The 20,687-nt window shown below is 54.7% G+C and overlaps 1 protein-coding gene across 4 annotated transcripts in view; it reads right to left on the reverse strand.

Moving 5' to 3' along the window:
* Positions 1-20,687, reverse strand: part of LOC147095435 (RING finger protein 112-like) — a 478,940-nt gene that overhangs the window by 304,559 nt on the left and 153,694 nt on the right. For all 4 annotated transcript variants that reach the window (XM_085974583.1, XM_085974582.1, XM_085974584.1 and 1 more), the window contains one exon: positions 15,241-15,367. In XM_085974583.1, the coding sequence (XP_085830709.1) occupies positions 15,241-15,367 (127 nt within the window). The remainder of the gene's footprint in view (positions 1-15,240; positions 15,368-20,687) is intronic.

The raw sequence follows: 20,687 nt of genomic DNA on the forward strand, positions 1-20,687 counted from the left end.
TCCTTTCCCCCTCTGGGACCGGGTGTCACAGTGTGTTAGATACACTGCCCTTTCACCCTCTGGGACCGGGTGTCACAGTGTGTTAGATACACTGTCCTTTCCCCCTCTGGGACCGGGTGTCACAGTGCGTTAGATACACTGTCCTTTCCCCCTCTGGGACCGGGTGTCACAGTGCGTGAGATACACTGTCCTTTCCGCCTCTGGGACCGGGTGTCATTGTGCGTTAGATACACTGTCCTTTCCCCCTCTGGGACCAGGTGTCACAGTGTGTTAGATACACTGTCCTTTCCCCTCTGGGACTGGGTGTCACAGTGCGTTAGATACACTGTCCTTCCCCCTCTGGGACCGGGTGTCACAGTGCGTTAGATACACTGTCCTTTCCCCCGCTGGGACCGGGTGTCACAGTGCGGTCGATACACTGTCCTTTCCCCCTCTGGGACCGGGTGTCACTGTGTGTTAGATACACTGTCCTTTCCCCCTCTGGGACCGGGTGTCACAGTGCGTTAGATACACTGTCCTTTCCCCCTCTGGGACCGGGTGTCACAGTGCGGTAGATACACTATCCTTACCCCTTCTGGGACCAGGTGTCACAGTGTGTTAGATACACTGTCCTTTCCCTCTCTGGGACCGGGTGTCACAGTGCGTTAGATAAACTCTCCTTTCCCCCTCTGGGACAGGGTGTCACAATGTGTTAGATACACTGTCCTTACCCCTTCTGGGACCAGGTGTCACAGTGTGTTAGATACACTGTCCTTTCTCCCTCTGGGACCGGGTGTCACAGTGTGTTAGATACACTGTCCTTTCCCCCTCTGGGACCAGGTGTCACAGTGTGTTAGATAAACTGTCCTTTCCCCCTCTGGCACTGGGTGTCACAATATGTTAGATACACTGTCCTTTCCCCCTCTGGGACCAGGTGTCACAGTGTGTTAGATAAACTGTCCTTTCCCCCTCTGGCACTGGGTGTCACAGTGTGTTAGATACACTGTCCTTTCTCCCTCTGGGACCGGGTGTAACAGTGTGTTAGATACACTGTCCTTTCCCCCTCTGGGACCGGGTGTCACAGTGTGTTAGATACACTGTCCTTTCCCCCTCTGGGACCGGGTGTCACAGTATGTTAGATACACTGTCCTTTCCCCCTCTGGGACCGGGTGTCACAGTGTGTTAGATACACTGTCCTTTCACCCTCTGGGACCGGGTGTCACAGTGTGTTAGATACACTGTCCTTTCCCTCTCTGGGACCGGGTGTCACAGTGCGTTAGATACACTGTCCCCTCCCCCTCTGGGACCGGGTGTCACATTGCGTTAGATACACTGTCCTTTCCCCCTCTGGGACCGGGTGTCACAGTGCGTTAGATACACTGTCCTTTCCCCCTCTGGGACCGGGTGTCACAGTGTGTTAGATACACTGCCCTTTCACCCTCTGGGACCGGGTGTCACAGTGTGTTAGATACACTGTCCTTTCCCCCTCTGGGACCGGGTGTCACAGTGCGTTAGATACACTGTCCTTTCCCCCTCTGGGACTGGGTGTCACAGTGCGTTAAATACACTGTCCTTTCCCCCTCTGGGACCGGGTGTCACAGTGTGTTAGATACACTGCCCTTTCACCCTCTGGGACCGGGTGTCACAGTGTGTTAGATACACTGTCCTTTCCCCCTCTGGGACCGGGTGTCATTGTGCGTTAGATACACTGTCCTTTCCCCCTCTGGGACCAGGTGTCACAGTGTGTTAGATACACTGTCCTTTCCCCTCTGGGACTGGGTGTCACAGTGCGTTAGATACACTGTCCTTCCCCCTCTGGGACCGGGTGTCACAGTGCGTTAGATACACTGTCCTTTCCCCCGCTGGGACCGGGTGTCACAGTGCGGTCGATACACTGTCCTTTCCCCCTCTGGGACCGGGTGTCACTGTGTGTTAGATACACTGTCCTTTCCCCCTCTGGGACCGGGTGTCACAGTGCGTTAGATACACTGTCCTTTCCCCCTCTGGGACCGGGTGTCACAGTGCGGTAGATACACTGTCCTTACCCCTTCTGGGACCAGGTGTCACAGTGTGTTAGATACACTGTCCTTTCCCTCTCTGGGACCGGGTGTCACAGTGCGTTAGATAAACTCTCCTTTCCCCCTCTGGGACAGGGTGTCACAATGTGTTAGATACACTGTCCTTACCCCTTCTGGGACCAGGTGTCACACTGTGTTAGATACACTGTCCTTTCTCCCTCTGGGACCGGGTGTCACAGTGTGTTAGATACACTGTCCTTTCCCCCTCTGGGACCAGGTGTCAAAGTGTGTTAGATAAACTGTCCTTTCCCCTTCTGGCACTGGGTGTCACAGTTTGTTAGATACACTGTCCTTTCTCCCTCTGGGACCGGGTGTCACAGTGTGTTAAATACACTGTCCTTTCCCCCTCTGGGACCAGGTGTCACAGTGTGTTAGATAAACTGTCCTTTCCCCCTCTGGCACTGGGTGTCACAGTGTGTTAGATACACTGTCCTTTCCCCCTCTGGGACTGGGTGTCAGTGTGTTAGATACACTGTCCTTTCCCCCTCTGGGACCGGGTGTCACAGTGTGTTAGATACACTGTCCTTTCCCGTTCTGGGACCGGGTGTCACCTTGCTTTATATACATAGACCTTTCCCCTCTGGGACAGGGTGCCACATTGCGTTACATATACTGTCCTTTCCCCCTCTGGGACTGGGTCTGACTCTACGTTAGATGCACTGTCCTTACCCTCTCTGGAACCAGGTGTCACAGTGCATTAGATACACTGTCCTTCCCCCTCTGGGACTGGGTGTCACAGTGCATGAGGTACACTGTCCTTTCCCCCTCAGGGACCGGGTGTCACAGTGCGTTAGATATTCTGTCCTTTCCCCTTCTGGGACCGGGTGTCACAGTGTGATAGATAAACTGTCCTTTCCCCCTCTGGGACCGGGTGTCACAGTGCGTTAGATACACTGTCCTTTCCCCCTCTGGGACCGGGTGTCACAGTGCGTTAGATACACTGTCCTTTCCCCCTCTGGGACCGGGTGTCACAGTGTGTTAGATACACTGTCCTTTCCCCCTCTGGGACCGGGTGTCACAGTGTGTTAGATACACTGTCCTTTCCCCCTCTGGGACCGGGTGTCACAGTGCGTTAGATACACTGTCCTTTCCCCCTCTGGGACCGGGTGTCACAGTGTGTTAGATACACTGTCCTTTCCCCCTCTGGGACCGGGTGACACAGTGTGTTAGATACACTGTCCTTTCCCCCTCTGGGACTGGGTGTCACAGTGCGTTAGATACACTGTCCTTTCCCCCTCTGGGACCGGGTGTCACAGTGTGTTAGATACACTGTCTTTTCCCCTCTGGGACCGGGTGTCACAGTGTGTTAGATACACTGTCCTTTCCCCATCTGGGACCGGGTGTCACAATGTGTTAGATACACTGTCCTTTCCCCCTCTGGGACTGGGTGTCACCGTGCGTTAGATACACTGTCCTTTCCCCCTCTGGGACCAGGTGTCACAGTGTGTTAGATACACTGTCCTTTCCCCCTCTGGGACCAGGTGTCACAGTTTGTTAGATACAATCTCCTTTCCCCCTCTGGGACCAGGTGTCACAGTTTGTTAGATACACTGTCCTTTCCCCCTCTGGGACCGGGTGTCACAGTGTGTTAGATACACTGTCCTTTCCCCCTCTGGGACCGGGTGTCACAGTGTGTTAGATACACTGTCCTTTCCCCCTCTGGGACCGGGTGTCACAGTGCGTGAGATACACTGTCCTTTCCCCCTCTGGGACCGGGTATCACAGTGCGTTAAATACACTGTCCTTTCCCCCTTTGGGACTGGGTGTCACAGTGTGTTAGATACACTGTCCTTTCCCCCTCTGGGACCAGGTGTCACAGTGTGTTAGATACACTGTCCTTTCCCCCTCTGGGACAGGGTGTCACAATGTGTTATATACACTGACCTTTCCCCCTCTGGTACCGGGTGTCACAGTACGTTAGATACACTGTCCTTTCCCCCTCTGGGACCAGTGTCACAGTGCGTTAGATACACTGTCCTTTCCCCCTCTGGGACCGGGTGTCACAGTGTGTTAGATATACTGTCCTGTCCCCCTCTGGGACCGGGTGTCACAGTGCGTTAGATACAATGTCCTTTCAGCCTCTGGGACCAGGTGCCACAGTGTGTTAGATACACTGTCCTTTCCCCCTCTGGGACCAGTGTCACAGTGCGTTAGATACACTGTCCTTTCCCCCTCTGGGACCGGGTGTCACAGTGTGTTAGATATACTGTCCTGTCCCCCTCTGGGACCGGGTGTCACAGTGTGTTAGATACACTGTCCTTTCCCCTCTGGGACCAGGTGCCACAGTGTGTTAGATACGCTGTCCTTTCCCCTCTGGGACCAGGTGCCACAGTGCATTAGATACACTATCCTTCCCCCTCTGGGACCAGGTGTCACTGTGTGTTAGATACACTGTCCTTTCCCCCTCTGGGACAGGTTGTCACAATATGTTCGACACACTGTCCTTTCCCCTTCTGGGACTGCGTGTCACAGTGTGTTAGATACACTGTCCTTTCCCCTCTGGGACCGGGTGTCAGCGTGTTAGATACACTGTCCTTTCCGCCTCTGGGTCCGAGTGTCAGTGTGTTAGATACAGTGTCCGTTCCCCCTCTGGGACCGGGTGTCACAGTGCATGAGATTCACTGTCCTTTTCCCCTCTGGGACCAGGTGTCACAGTGCATTTGGTACACTGTCCATTCCCACTGTGGGACCGGGTGTCATGGTGTGTTAGATACACTGTCCATTCCCCCTCTGGGAAAGGGTGTCACGGTGTTTTAGAAATGCTGTCCTTTCCCCCTCTCGACCAGGTGTCACACTGTGTTAGATACACTGTCCTTTCCCCCTCTGCGACCAGGTGTCACAGTGCATTTTATAAACTGTACTTTCCCCTCTAGGACCGGATGTCACAGTGCATGAGATACACTGTCCTTTGCCCTTCTGGGACCAGCTGTCACAGAGTGTTAGATACACTGTCCTTTCCCCTCTGGGACCGGGTGTCCCATTGCGTTGGATACACTGTACTTTCTCCCTCTGGGACCGGGTGTCACTGTGCGATCGATATACTGTCTTTTCCCCCTCTGCGACCGGGTGTCACAGTGCATTAGAGACAGGGGCCTAGAAATTCAGTTGGGCGCTGCAAGCTTTGCGCCCAGTTGGGCCTTAAGAGGGTTCCTGCGCCAGTATAAGAGGTTGAGCTGATATTCAGCGCTGTGGTAATGGCGGCTGTAGCCGGTAGCGCTGCGCCGACACCGATGATGTCATCGGTGTGCGCAGTGCCCCGGTACCGCCCCGCTTCCGGCCCAAACCCCATATTTAGTTGCGGCCGCCTCTTCTGTAGTGGCCGCAAACAACGTTCGTGAAACGGGGCCGTACTGCTGCGCTACTGTGGCGCTTTAATGTGGAGGTGCGGCCGTCCGCTTTTTCGGCGGCCGCCTGCCCGCACCTCCCTCCCCGGCCTCCTCCACCACCCCCCCGCGGCATTGTTGGCTGATTCCCGTGAGCCCGGCACTTCTCCGTGGTGCCGGGCTCATTTGCCGGCAGAATCCAGCGGCAATCTCACGGCTGCAGGCAGCTCCTCCTTAAGAGAAGGAGGAGGCCTGCAGTACCCCAGCCTGCCGCACCGCATCGGGTGGCGCAGCGGCAGCTGGAGCGCTGAAATTCACTTTCAGCGCCCCAAGCGGAGGCGGGCACACCCTGAAACAGCGCCCGGTTCCGAATTGGGGCGCTAAAAGTGATTTTCTGGCGGTCGCAACGGGCTCCGCGCGTAGCGCTAACGTTTGGGCGTTAGCCTGCTGGCGGGCCTTAACTGAATTTCTAGGCCAATGTCCCTTCCCCCTCTGGGACTGGGTGTCAAAGTGTGTTAGATACACTGTCCTTTCCCCCTCTCGGGCCATTTGTCACAGTGTGTTAGATACACTGTCCTTTCCCCATCTGGGACCGGGTGTCACAATGCGTCAGATACACTGTCCATTCCCGCTCTGGAACCGGGTTTCACGGTGTGTTAGATACACAGTCCTATTCCCCTCTTACACCAGGTGTCACAGTGCGTTAGATACACTGTCCTTTCCCCCTCTGCAACCAGGTGTCAGAGTGTGTTAGATAAGCTGTCCTTTCCCCCTCTGGGACGAGGTGTCACAGTGCATTAGATACACTGTCCTTTCCCCCTCTGGGACCTGGTGCCACTGTGCATTAGATACACTGTCCTTTCCCCCTCTGCGAACAGGTGTCAGAGTGTGTTAGATAAACTGTCCTTTCCCCCTCTGGGACGAGGTGTCACAGTGCATTAGATACACTGTCCATTCCCCATCTGGGACCAGGTGTCACAGTGCATTAGATACACTGTCCTTTCCCCCTCTGCGAACAGGTGTCAGAGTGTGTTAGATAAACTGTCCTTTCCCCCTCTGGGACGAGGTGTCACAGTGCATTAGATACACTGTCCTTTCCCCCTCTGGGACCGGGTGTCACAGTGCGTTAGATACACTGTCCTTTCCCCCTCTGGGACCAGGTGTCACAGTGCATTAGATACACTGTCCTTTCGCCCTCTGGGACCAGGTGTCGCAGTGCATTAGATACACTGTCCTTTCGCCCTCTGGGGCCGGGTGTCACAGTGCGTTAGAGACACTGTCCTTTCCCGCTCTGGGACCGGGTGTCACAGTGCGTTAGATACACTGTCCTTTCCCCCTCTGGGACCGGGTGTCACAGTGCGTTAGATACACTGTCCTTTCCCCCTCTGGGACCGGGTGTCACAGTGTGTTAGATACACTGTCGTTTCCCCCTCTGGGACTGGGTGTCACAGTGCGTTAGATACACTGTCCTTTCCCCCTCTGGGACTGGGTGTCACAGTGCGTTAGATACACTGTCCTTTCCCCCTCTGGGACCGTGTGTCACAGTGCGTTAGATACACTGTCCTTTCCCCTCTGGGACAGGGTGTCACAATGTGTTATATACACTGACCTTTCCCCCTCTGGTACCGGGTGTCACAGTACGTTAGATACACTGTCCTTTCCCCCTCTGGGACCAGTGTCACAGTGCGTTAGATACACTGTCCTTTCCCCCTCTGGGACCGGGTGTCACAGTGTGTTAGATATACTGTCCTGTCCCCCTCTGGGACCGGGTGTCACAGTGCGTTAGATACAATGTCCTTTCAGCCTCTGGGACCAGGTGCCACAGTGTGTTAGATACACTGTCCTTTCCCCCTCTGGGACCAGTGTCACAGTGCGTTAGATACACTGTCCTTTCCCCCTCTGGGACCGGGTGTCACAGTGTGTTAGATATACTGTCCTGTCCCCCTCTGGGACCGGGTGTCACAGTGTGTTAGATACACTGTCCTTTCCCCTCTGGGACCAGGTGCCACAGTGTGTTAGATACGCTGTCCTTTCCCCTCTGGGACCAGGTGCCACAGTGCATTAGATACACTATCCTTCCCCCTCTGGGACCAGGTGTCACTGTGTGTTAGATACACTGTCCTTTCCCCCTCTGGGACAGGTTGTCACAATATGTTCGACACACTGTCCTTTCCCCTTCTGGGACTGCGTGTCACAGTGTGTTAGATACACTGTCCTTTCCCCTCTGGGACCGGGTGTCAGCGTGTTAGATACACTGTCCTTTCCGCCTCTGGGTCCGAGTGTCAGTGTGTTAGATACAGTGTCCGTTCCCCCTCTGGGACCGGGTGTCACAGTGCATGAGATTCACTGTCCTTTTCCCCTCTGGGACCAGGTGTCACAGTGCATTTGGTACACTGTCCATTCCCACTGTGGGACCGGGTGTCATGGTGTGTTAGATACACTGTCCATTCCCCCTCTGGGAAAGGGTGTCACGGTGTTTTAGAAATGCTGTCCTTTCCCCCTCTCGACCAGGTGTCACACTGTGTTAGATACACTGTCCTTTCCCCCTCTGCGACCAGGTGTCACAGTGCATTTTATAAACTGTACTTTCCCCTCTAGGACCGGATGTCACAGTGCATGAGATACACTGTCCTTTGCCCTTCTGGGACCAGCTGTCACAGAGTGTTAGATACACTGTCCTTTCCCCTCTGGGACCGGGTGTCCCATTGCGTTGGATACACTGTACTTTCTCCCTCTGGGACCGGGTGTCACTGTGCGATCGATATACTGTCTTTTCCCCCTCTGCGACCGGGTGTCACAGTGCATTAGAGACAGGGGCCTAGAAATTCAGTTGGGCGCTGCAAGCTTTGCGCCCAGTTGGGCCTTAAGAGGGTTCCTGCGCCAGTATAAGAGGTTGAGCTGATATTCAGCGCTGTGGTAATGGCGGCTGTAGCCGGTAGCGCTGCGCCGACACCGATGATGTCATCGGTGTGCGCAGTGCCCCGGTACCGCCCCGCTTCCGGCCCAAACCCCATATTTAGTTGCGGCCGCCTCTTCTGTAGTGGCCGCAAACAACGTTCGTGAAACGGGGCCGTACTGCTGCGCTACTGGGGCGCTTTAATGTGGAGGTGCGGCCGTCCGCTTTTTCGGCGGCCGCCTGCCCGCACCTCCCTCCCCGGCCTCCTCCACCACCCCCCCGCGGCATTGTTGGCTGATTCCCGTGAGCCCGGCACTTCTCCGTGGTGCCGGGCTCATTTGCCGGCAGAATCCAGCGGCAATCTCACGGCTGCAGGCAGCTCCTCCTTAAGAGAAGGAGGAGGCCTGCAGTACCCCAGCCTGCCGCACCGCATCGGGTGGCGCAGCGGCAGCTGGAGCGCTGAAATTCACTTTCAGCGCCCCAAGCGGAGGCGGGCACACCCTGAAACAGCGCCCGGTTCCGAATTGGGGCGCTAAAAGTGATTTTCTGGCGGTCGCAACGGGCTCCGCGCGTAGCGCTAACGTTTGGGCGTTAGCCTGCTGGCGGGCCTTAACTGAATTTCTAGGCCAATGTCCCTTCCCCCTCTGGGACTGGGTGTCAAAGTGTGTTAGATACACTGTCCTTTCCCCCTCTCGGGCCATTTGTCACAGTGTGTTAGATACACTGTCCTTTCCCCATCTGGGACCGGGTGTCACAATGCGTCAGATACACTGTCCATTCCCGCTCTGGAACCGGGTTTCACGGTGTGTTAGATACACAGTCCTATTCCCCTCTTACACCAGGTGTCACAGTGCGTTAGATACACTGTCCTTTCCCCCTCTGCAACCAGGTGTCAGAGTGTGTTAGATAAGCTGTCCTTTCCCCCTCTGGGACGAGGTGTCACAGTGCATTAGATACACTGTCCTTTCCCCCTCTGGGACCTGGTGCCACTGTGCATTAGATACACTGTCCTTTCCCCCTCTGCGAACAGGTGTCAGAGTGTGTTAGATAAACTGTCCTTTCCCCCTCTGGGACGAGGTGTCACAGTGCATTAGATACACTGTCCATTCCCCATCTGGGACCAGGTGTCACAGTGCATTAGATACACTGTCCTTTCCCCCTCTGCGAACAGGTGTCAGAGTGTGTTAGATAAACTGTCCTTTCCCCCTCTGGGACGAGGTGTCACAGTGCATTAGATACACTGTCCTTTCCCCCTCTGGGACCGGGTGTCACAGTGCGTTAGATACACTGTCCTTTCCCCCTCTGGGACCAGGTGTCACAGTGCATTAGATACACTGTCCTTTCGCCCTCTGGGACCAGGTGTCGCAGTGCATTAGATACACTGTCCTTTCGCCCTCTGGGGCCGGGTGTCACAGTGCGTTAGAGACACTGTCCTTTCCCGCTCTGGGACCGGGTGTCACAGTGCGTTAGATACACTGTCCTTTCCCCCTCTGGGACCGGGTGTCACAGTGCGTTAGATACACTGTCCTTTCCCCCTCTGGGACCGGGTGTCACAGTGTGTTAGATACACTGTCGTTTCCCCCTCTGGGACTGGGTGTCACAGTGCGTTAGATACACTGTCCTTTCCCCCTCTGGGACTGGGTGTCACAGTGCGTTAGATACACTGTCCTTTCCCCCTCTGGGACCGTGTGTCACAGTGCGTTAGATACACTGTCCTTTCCCCTCTGGGACCGGGTGTCACAGTGCGTTAGATACACTGTCCTTTCCCCCTCTGTGACCGGGTGTCACAGTGCGTTAGATACACTGTCCTTTCCCCCTCTGGGACCGTGTGTCACAGTGTGTTAGATACACTGTCCTTTCCCCCTCTGGGACCGGGTGTCACAGTGCATTAGATACACTGTCATTTCCCCCTTTGGGACTGGGTGTCACAATGTGTGAGATACACTGTCCTTTGCCCCTCTAGGACAGGGTGTCTCAGTGTGTTAGATACACTGTCCATTCACCCTCTGAGACCGGGCATCACTGTGCATGAGATACACTGTCCATTCCCCATCTGGGACTGGGTGTCACAGTGCATGAGATACACTGTCCATTCCCCCTCTGGGACATGGTGTCACAGTGTGTTAGATACACTGTCCATTCCCCTTCTGGGACCGGGAGTCACAGTGTATTAGATACACTGGCCTAGAAATTCACTATGGCCCTGCCAGCTGGCTAACGGCCAAAAGTTAGCGCTGGCCGCGGAGCCATGTGCGACCGTCAAATATTCACTTTTTGCGCCCCAAGTCGGAACCGGGCGCTATTCCAGGGTGTGCCAGCCCCCGCTTGGGAAATTTCAGCGCTCTAAGTGCCGCTGCGCCACCCGATGCGGTGCGGCAGGCTGCGGTACTGCAGGCCTCCTCATTCTCTTAATGTGGAGGTGCCTGCAACGGGGAGATCGCCGCTGGATTGTGCCGGCAGCCGGCAATGCCATGGGGGGGGTGGTGGAGGAGGCCGGGGAAGGAGGTGCGGGCAGGTGGCCGCCGAAAAAGCGGCCGGCCGCACCTCCACCTTTATGCGCCCCACTAAGGCTGCAGTAAGGCCCTGGTCTCCGGATGTTAGTAGCGGCCGCCACGGAGGAGGCGGCGGCAACTGAATATGGGCGTCGGGCCGGCATCGGGGCGGAAACGGGGCACTGCGCACACCGATGACGTCATCGGTGCCGGCGCAGCGCTACCGGCTACTGCCGCCATTACCGCCGAGCTCAATATTAGCGCAACCTCCTCTACTGGCGCAGAAACCCTCTTTAGGCGGTAACTGGGCGCAAAGCTTGCAGCGCCTTACTGAATTTCTAGGCCACTGTCTTTCCCTTTCTGAGACCGAGTGTCACAGTGCGTTAGATACACGGTCCTTTGCGCCTCTGCGACCGGCTGTAAGTTTGTTAGGTACACAGTCCATTCCCCCTCTAGGACCGGGTGTCACAGTGTGTTAGATACACTGTCCGTTCCCCTCTGGGACCAGGTGAAACAGTGCATTAGATACACTGTCTTATACCCCTCTAGGACCGGGTGTCACAGTTCATGAGGCACATTGTCCTTTGCCCCTCTGGGACCGGGTGTCACAGTGTGTTAGATACACTGTCCTTTCCCCTCTGGGACCAGGTGGAACAGTGCATTAGATACACTGTCCTTTACCCCTCTAGGACCGGGTGTCACAGTGCGTTAGATACACTGTCCTTTTCCCCTCTAGGACCGGGTGTCACAGTGCGTTAGATACACTGTCCTTTCACCCTCTGGGACTGGGTGTCACAGTGCGTTTGATAAACTGTCCTATTACACTCTGGGACCAGGTGTCACAGTGCGTTAGATGCAGTGTCCTTTCCCCCTCTGGGACTGGGCGTCACTGTGCATTAGATACACTGTACTTTCCTCTCTGGGACCGGGCGCCATATTGCGTTAGATACACTGTCCTTTCTCCCTTTGGGACCGGGTGTCATAGTGCGTTCGATACACTGTCCTTTCTCCCTCTGGGACCGGGTGTCACTGTGCATTGGATACACTGTCCTTTCACCCTCTGGGACTCGGTGTCACAGTGCGTTAGATACACTGTCCTATTACACTCTGGGACCAGGTGTTACAGTGAGTTAGATGCACTGTCCTTTCCCCCTCTGGGACCGGGTGTAACAGTGTGTTAGATACACTGTCCTTTCCCCCTCTGCGACCAGGTGTAAGAGTGTGTTAGATACACTGTCCTTTCCCCCTCTGGTACCAGGTGTCACAGTGCATTAGATACACTGTCCTTTCCCCCTCTGGGACCGGGTGTTACAATGTGTTAGATACACTGTCCTTTCCCGCTCTGGGACTGGGTGTCACAGTGTGTTAGATACACTGTCCTTTCCCGCTCTGGGACTGGGTGTCACAGTGTGTTAGATACACTGTCCTTTCCCCCTCTGGGACCAGGTGTCACAGTGTGTTAGATACACTGTCCTTTCCCCCTCTGGGACTGGGTGTCACAGTGCGTTAGATACACTGTCCTTTGGCCCTCAGGGACCAGGTTTCACAGTGCGTTAGATGTACTGTCCTTTCCCCCTCTGGGGCTGGGTGTCACAGTGAGTTAGATACACTGTCCTTTCCCCTCTGGGAGTGGGCATCATTCTGCGTTAGATACACTGTCCTTTCCCCCTCTGGGAGCGGGTGTCACAGTGTGTTAGATACACTGTCCTTTCCCCCTCAGCGACCGGTTGTCACAGTGCGTTAGATACACTGTCCTTTCCCCCTCAGCGACCGGTTGTCACAGTGCGTTAGATACACTGTCCTTTCCCCCTCTGGGACCGGTTGTCACAGTGCATTAGATACACTGTCCTTTCCTCCAATGGGACGCGTGTCACAGTGCGTTAGATACACTGTCCTTTCCCCCTCTGGGACCGGGCATCATTCTGCGTTAGATACACTGTCCTTTTCCCCTCTGGGACCGGTTGTCACAGTGCATTAGATACACTGTCCTTTCCCCCTCTGGGACCGGGCATCATTCTGCGTTAGATACACTGTCCTTTTCCCCTCTGGGACCGGGTGTCACAGTGTATTAGATACACTGTCCTTTCCCCTCTGGGACCCGGTGTCACAGTCCATTAGATACACTGTCCATTCCCCCTGTGGGACCGGGTGTCACAGTGTTAGATACAGTGTCCTTTCCCCATCTGGGACTGGGTGTCACAGCGTGATAGATACACTGTCCTTACCCTCTGGGACCGGGTGTCACAGCGTGATAGATACACTGTCCTTTCTCCTCTGGGACCAGGTGTCACAGTGTGTTAGATACACTGTCCTTTCTCCTCTGGGACCAGGTGTCACAGTGCATTAGGTACACTGCCCATTCCCACTGTGGCACCGGGTGTCATGGTGTGTTCGATACACTGTCCATTCCCCATCTGCAACAGGGTGTCACAGTGCATGAGTTACACTATCCTTTCCCCCTTTGGAACCAGGGGTCCCAGTGCGTTAGATACACTGTCCTTTGCCCTTCTGGGACCAGGTGTCTCGTGTGTTAGGTACACTGTCCTTTCCCCTCTGGGACCGGGTGTCACGTTGCGTTAGTTTCACTGTCCTTTCCCCTTCTGGGACAGGGTGTCACAGTGTGCTAGATACAGTGTCCCTTCCCCGTCTTGGAGCGGCTGTCACAGTGTGTTAGATACACTGTCCTTTCCCCCTCTGGGCCCGGGTGTCAAAGTCTGTTAGATACACTGTCATTTCCCCCTCTGTGACCGGGTTTCACTGTGCGTTAGATACACTGTCCTTTCCCCTCTGGGACCGGGTGTCACAGTATGTTAGATACACTGTCCTTTCCCGCTCTGGGACCGGGTGTCACTGTGCATTAGATACACTGTCCTTTCCCCCTCTGGGACCGGGTGTCGCAGTGTGTTAGAAATACTGTCCTTTCCCCCGCTGGGACCAGGTGTCACAGTGCGTTAGATACACTGTCCTTTCCCCCTCTGGGACCGGGTGTCACAGTGCGTTAGATACACTGTCCTTTCCCCCTCTGGGACCGGGTGTCACAGTGCGTTAGATACACTGTCCTTTCTCCTCTGGGACCAGGATTCACAATGCTTTAAATACACTGTCCTTTCCCCCTCTGGGAGAGAGTGTCACAGTGTGTTAGATACACTGTCCTTTCCTGCTCTGGGACCGGGTGTCACAATGTGTTGAATACACTGTCCAATCCCCCTCTGGGATCGGGTGTCACAGTGTGTTAGATGCACTGTCCTATCCCCCTCTGGGACCGGGTGTCACAGTGCGTTCGATACACTGTCCTTTCCCCCTCTGGGAGCGGCTGTCACAGTGTTAGATACACTGTTCTTTCCCCCTCTGGGACCGGGTGTCACAGTGTGTTAGATACACTGTCCTTTCCCCCTCTGGGAGCGGCTGTCACAGTGCGTTCGATACACTGTCCTTTCACCCTCTGGGACCGGGTGTCACAGTGCGTTAGATACACTGTCCTTTCCCCCTCTGGGACCGGGTGTCACAATGTGTTAGATACACTGTCCTTTCCCCCTCTGGGACCGGGTGTCACAGTGCGTTAGATACACTGTGCTTTCCCCCATGGGGCCGGGTGTCACAGTGCGTTAGATACACTGTCCTTTCCCCCTCTAGGTCCGGGTGTCACAGTGCATTAGACGCACTGTCTTTCCCCCCTCTGGGACTGGGTGTCAAAGTGCATTAGATACAATGTCCTTTCCCCCTCTGGGACCGAGTGTCACAGTGCATTGGCTACACTATCCTTTCCCCATCTGTGACTGGGTGTCACAGTACGTTAGATACACTGTCTTTTCCCCCTCTGGGACCGGGTGTCACAGTGCGTTAGGTACACTGTCATTTCCCGCTCTCGGACCAGGTGTCACAATATTTTAGATACACCATCCTTTCCCCCTCTAGGACCGGGTGTCACAGTGCATAAGATACAATGTCCCTTCCCCCTCTGGGACCGGGTGTCACAGTGCGTTAGATATACTGTCCTTTCCCCCTCTGGGACCGGGTGTCACAGTGCGTTTGATACAATGTCCTTTCCACCCCTGGGACTGTGTGTCAGTGTGTTAGCTACACTGTCCTTTCCCCCTCTGGGACCGGGTGTCACAGTGCGTTAGATACACTGTCCTTTCCCCCTCTGGGACCAGGTGTCACAGTGCGTTAGATACACTGTCCTTTCCCCCTCTGGGACCGGGTGTCACAGTGCGTTAGATACACTGTCCTTTCCCCCTCTGGGACCGGGTGTCACAGTGTGTTAGATACACTGTCCTTTCCCCCTCTGGGACCGGGTGTCACAGTGTGTTAGATACATTGTCCTTTCCCCCTCTGGGACCGGGCGGCACAGTGCGTTAGATAGAATTTCCTTTCCCACTCGCAACTGAAAACATAATGGGTAAACATTTTGTACACAGCAAGGTCACAAAAATATGAAGTAATTTATGTAATCTATTTTCCTTTCCCCATACCTTTCACGTAACCTGAGGATTTTTCAACAATTTCTCTTCCAGGGTAGGGCATGACGAAGCATTGAGTATTTGATGACAAAACCTGCAGCATGTGATCTGGTAACGGCATTTTAGAAAGCTGGAGTTTCTGTGAACAGAAATTTAAAGTGCTGTGAGGCGCTCTAACACTCAGTAACTGTTACTGACTGTATCTCTACTGATGTTAATCCAGCTCCCTCACAGTTTCACTCAGTAACCCCTCTCCCCCAGCGCCCTGTGTTACTGACTGTATCTCTACTGATGTTAATCCAGCTCCCTCACACTGTCACTCAGTAACCCCTCTCCCCCAGCACCCTGTGTCAGACTGTATCTCGACTGAAGTTAATCCAACTCCCTCACAGTTTCACTCAGTATCTCCTCTCCACCAACGGCTTGTGTTACTGACTGTATCTCTACTGATATTAATCCAGCTCCCTCACAGTCACTCAGTAACCGCTGTCCCCCAGTGCACTTTGTTGCTGACTGTATCTCTACTGATGTTAACCCAGCTTCCTCACACTGTCACTCAGTAGCACCACTCCCCCAGCACCCTGTGTCACTTATTCTATCTCTACTGATGTTAATGCAGCTCCCTCACACTGTCACTCAGTAATCCCTCTCACCAGCACACCGTGTTACTGACTGTATCTCTACTGATGTTATTCCAGCTCCCGCACACTGTCACTCATTAACCCCTCCCCCATCACCCTGTTTTACTGACTAGCTCTACTGAAGTTAATCCAGCTCCCTTGCACTGTCACTCAGGAACCCCTCTAACCCAATGACCTGCGCCAAGACTGTATCTCGACTGATGATAATCCAGCTCCGTCACACTGTCACTCAGAATCCCATCCCCCAGCACACCGTGTTGCTGACTGTATCTCTACTAATGTTAATCCAGCTCCCTCACACTGTCACTCAGAATCCCATCCCCCAGCACGCTGTGTTACTGACTGTATGTCTACTGATGTTATTCCAGCTCCCTCACACTGCCACTCAGTTACCCCTCTCCCCCAGCGCCCTGTGTTACTGACTGTATCTCTACTGATGTTAATCCAGCTCCCTCACAAAGTCACTCAGTAAACCCTCTCCCCCAGCGCCCTGTGTTACTGACTGTATCTCTACTGATGTTAATCCAGCTCCCTCACACTGTCACTCAATATCACCTCCCCCAGCATGCTATGTCACTGACTGTATCTCTACTGATGTTAATGCAGCTCCTTCACACTGTCATTCAGATTCCCCTCCCCAGCACACTTTTTACTAACTGTGTCTCTACTGATGTTAATCCAGCTCTCTCACACTGTCACTCAGTATCCCCTCCCCAGCACCCTGTGTCACTGACTGTATCTCCACTGATGTTAATCCAGCTCCCTCACACCGTCATTCAGTAACCCCTCTCCCCCAGCGCCCTGTGTCACTGACTGTATCTCTACTAATGTTAATCCAGCTCCCACACACTGTCACATAGTAATCCCTCTCCCCCAGCGCGCTGTTACTGACTATATCTCTGTGATGAAATATTCCATTCATCACTCATCAGTATTTCTCTGCCTGTGACTGTGGTTGGTTTCAGTTTCATTTCCATTGTATTGTACTTTGTGTAGGGCTCCGCCCATACCTGGCTCCTATGTAAGCTGGGCCAGCCTGCAGCACATCCAGTACGGCAGACCTCTGGATGGAAGATACATTCTCCTCTGTGTGTTACCTTCTAAGGCAATAAAAGCCTTGTTTTGTTTCGTTAACATCGAGTCTCGGATTTCTTGATGCACATCAATTTTATTGACTTAATTTTCAACACAATGGATCAACTCTTGAAACCCGAACGTTTGGATTTGGACCAGCATGCTTCGGACGCGTCGGCACGCTTCGGACACTGGTTTATGTGTATGGAATTCTTCCTGGACAATTCCACAGCCGTCAAAGACGCTACGGACGCTGCGAGTATGAAACTCGGAATTCTGCGGAATTGGGTAAGCCACCGGGTTTACCCCCTCATCCAAGACGCCGACACGTACCCGGCCGCCTGCGACATCTTAAAGGCGCATTACCAGCAGCCTACGAATGAGGTGTATGCTAGGCATCTGCTCGCTACTCGCGCACAGCGACCTGGGGAATCGATGGAGGAGTTCCTAGGCACCCTGAAAACGCTTGGCAAAGACTGCAAGTGCCAAGATGTAAAAGCCGCAGTGTACACTGACGAGCTTGTTCGCGATGCCTTTATCACAGGCCTCAGCTCCACTTACATCCGGCAGAGACTGCTGGAAAAAACGGGATTGGACCTGAAACAGGCTGCGGACACAGCACGATCCCTGGATGTGGCCCAGAGAAACTCGGATGCCTACTCTTCAGCCCGCGCCGTCCACGCCGCCACGTGTGCACCAAGGGCGCCGCCATCTTGGAAGGCATCTTCCCCGCCCGGCAGCCCGACACCGTCGGGGCCCCGCTCTCCCCCCAGAAGCCCTACGACAGCCGCGACGCATCGGGGACCCAACTGCTACTTCTGCGGGCAGCCGAAGCACACCAGAAACCTGTGCCCGGCGAAAGGCACCACCTGCTTTGAGTGCGGTAAGAAGGGGCACTTCGGGAAGGTGTGCAGAGGGAACCCTGCCGGAAAACCCGCCACCGCCGCGTGTGCGTCGTGGGAGTGGCCATCTTGGACGCCATCTTGCCCGACCTCGTGGGGTCCGCCATCTTGTGAGCAGACAGCGTGGACGCCATCTTGTCTCGATCAGGGCCCTACAGTGGCATCGGTCACAGTGGACCAGACCAGGCCGCACCCGCTATCCAAATCAATGGTGGACATCGAGGTAAACGGGTGCAGGGTTAAATGTTTAATTGACAGTGGAAGCACGGAGAGTTTTATCCACCCTGAACTGGTACAGCAACTCTCCCTAAAGGTGGTCCCTACTCGGGGTACCATCTCTATGGCTGATAAAACCCAGACATTGACCATTATGGGTTACTGCACGGTACAATTGTCCGTTAACGGAACTGTATACGATAATTTTAAAGTATTAATCATGAAGAATCTATGTGCGAGCGTGATCTTGGGCCTGGATTTCCAGTGCTACCACCAAAGCATCACGCTCAATTACGGTGGGTCCCAGCCGCCCCTCACAGTGTGCGGTCTGGCTACCCTGAAGGTAAAGCCGCCTTCGCTATTCGCGAACCTTACCCCTAACTGCCGGCCAATAGCGACCAAAAGCAGGAGGTACAGCTGGGAGGACATGCGGTTTATCGTGACCGAGGTAGACAGGCTCCTGAAAGAGCGCATTATTGAATGCAGCAATAGCCCGTGGCGCGCCCAAGTGGTGGTGGTAAGGGGTAGTGAGAAGAAACGGATGGTGATCAACTATAGCCAAACGATCAACAGGTACACCCAACTAGACGCCTACCCGCTACCCCGCATATCAGAAATGGTGAACCAAATCGCCCAATACCGGGTGTTCTCCACCATCGACCTCAAGTCAGCGTACCACCAGCTCCCTATCAGACCAGATGACCGCCCGTACACCGCCTTCGAGGCGAACGGACGCCTCTACCAATTCCTCAGAGTCCCCTTTGGGGTGACGAATGGGGTCTCGGTCATCCAGAGGGAGATGGACCGCATGGTCGATGACCACCACTTGCAGGCAACCTTCCCCTACCTCGACAACGTCACCATCTGCGGTCACAACCAGCAGGATCACGACTCGAACCTCGAGCGGTCCCTGAAAACCGCACAAAAACTCAACCTCACCTACAACGAGGACAAGTGCGTTTACAACACCACGCGCCTCTGCATACTAGGCAGCGTGGTGGAGAATGGGGAAATCGGACCAGACCCCGACCGATTGCGCCCCCTACGGGAGCTGCCCCTGCCCAACACTCCCAAAGCCCTGAAAAGGTGCCTGGGGTTATTTTCTTATTATTCCCAATGGGTCCCCAACTACTCCGACAAAGCCCGCCCCCTCTTGAAAGCATCCTCTTTTCCGCTCTCTGCTGAGGCCCATGCCGCCTTCAAAAGCATTCAGCAGGATATTGAGCGGGCCACGCTACAGGCAGTGGACGAGAACACTCCCTTTCAAGTGGAAAGTGATGCGTCTGACTTTGCCTTGGCGGCCACCCTCAACCAGGCGGGGCGGCCCGTAGCTTTCTTCTCGAGGACCCTCCAAGGGCCCGAGATCAGACACTCCTCTGTAGAAAAGGAGGCCCAAGCCATCGTGGAGGCAGTGCGCCACTGGCGCCACTACCTAGCCGGCAAACGCTTCACCCTACTTACCGACCAGCGGTCGGTAGCGTTTATGTTCAATAATAAATAGAGGGGGAAGATTAAAAATGATAAGATTCTCAGGTGGCGGATCGAGCTCTCCACCTTCAATTATGACATCATTTACCGGCCAGGGGCCCTTAACGAATCCCCCGACGCCCTCGCACGAGGGATGTGTGCCAGCGCCACCGGGGATCGGCTACAGACCCTCCACAACGACCTCTGCCACCCAGGGGTCACACGGCTGTTCCACTTCATAAAGTCCCGCAACTTACCCTACTCGATTGAGGAAGTTCGGTCCCTGACCAGGAACTGTCGCACTTGCGCTGAGTGCAAGCCTCGGTTCTACCGCCCAGATAGAGCCCACTTAATCAAAGCTACACGGCCCTTTGAGCGGCTCTGCTTAGATTTCAAGGGCCCCCTCCCGTCCGTCGACCGCAATGTTTACTTCCTGAACATTGTGGACGAATACTCTCGTTTCCCATTCGCCTTCCCCTGCCCAGACATGACCAGCGCCACGGTCATTAAATGCCTCAACAGCCTGTTCTGCCTGTTCGGTATGCCGAGCTACATCCATACGGATAGGGGGGCGTCCTTCATGAGTGAAGAGCTACGCCAGTACATGCTGTCCAGGGGGATGGCCACGAGCCGTAAAACCAGCTACAACCCCCGGGGTAACAGTCAAGTGGAGCGAGAGAACGGGACAGTATGGAAAGCAGTCACTCTAGCTCTAAGGACCAAAGGCCTCCCTATCTCCCGCTGGCAGGAAGTCCTCCCAGATGTGCTCCATTCGATACGGTCGCTATTGTGTACTGCCACTAATGCCACGCCTCACGAGTGAATGTTTGTCTTTCCCCGGAAATCCACCTCAGGCGTATCCATGCCGTCATGGCTCTCCACCCCAGGTCCGGTATTCATGCGAAGGCATGTGAGGGGCCACAAGACGGACCCTCTCGTGGAGTCAGTGCACCTACTCCACGCCAACCCCCAATACGCGTATGTCCGGCACGCCGACGGAAGGGAGGACACCGTGTCCATAAAAGACGTCGCCCCAGCCGGTAACGACAACAACCAAGACAACAGCAGCAACAACGACCACAGCAACTCTTACCCACCCACTACTCTTTCATCACCCCCGGAAGAACATCGACCAACGGTACCCTCACCAACTACCCCT

Source organism: Somniosus microcephalus, unplaced genomic scaffold (assembly GCF_052327205.1).
Source record: "Somniosus microcephalus isolate GS21.2 unplaced genomic scaffold, FLI_Smic_1.0 unresolved_chr1, whole genome shotgun sequence".
Taxonomy (NCBI): Eukaryota; Metazoa; Chordata; class Chondrichthyes; order Squaliformes; family Somniosidae; genus Somniosus; species Somniosus microcephalus.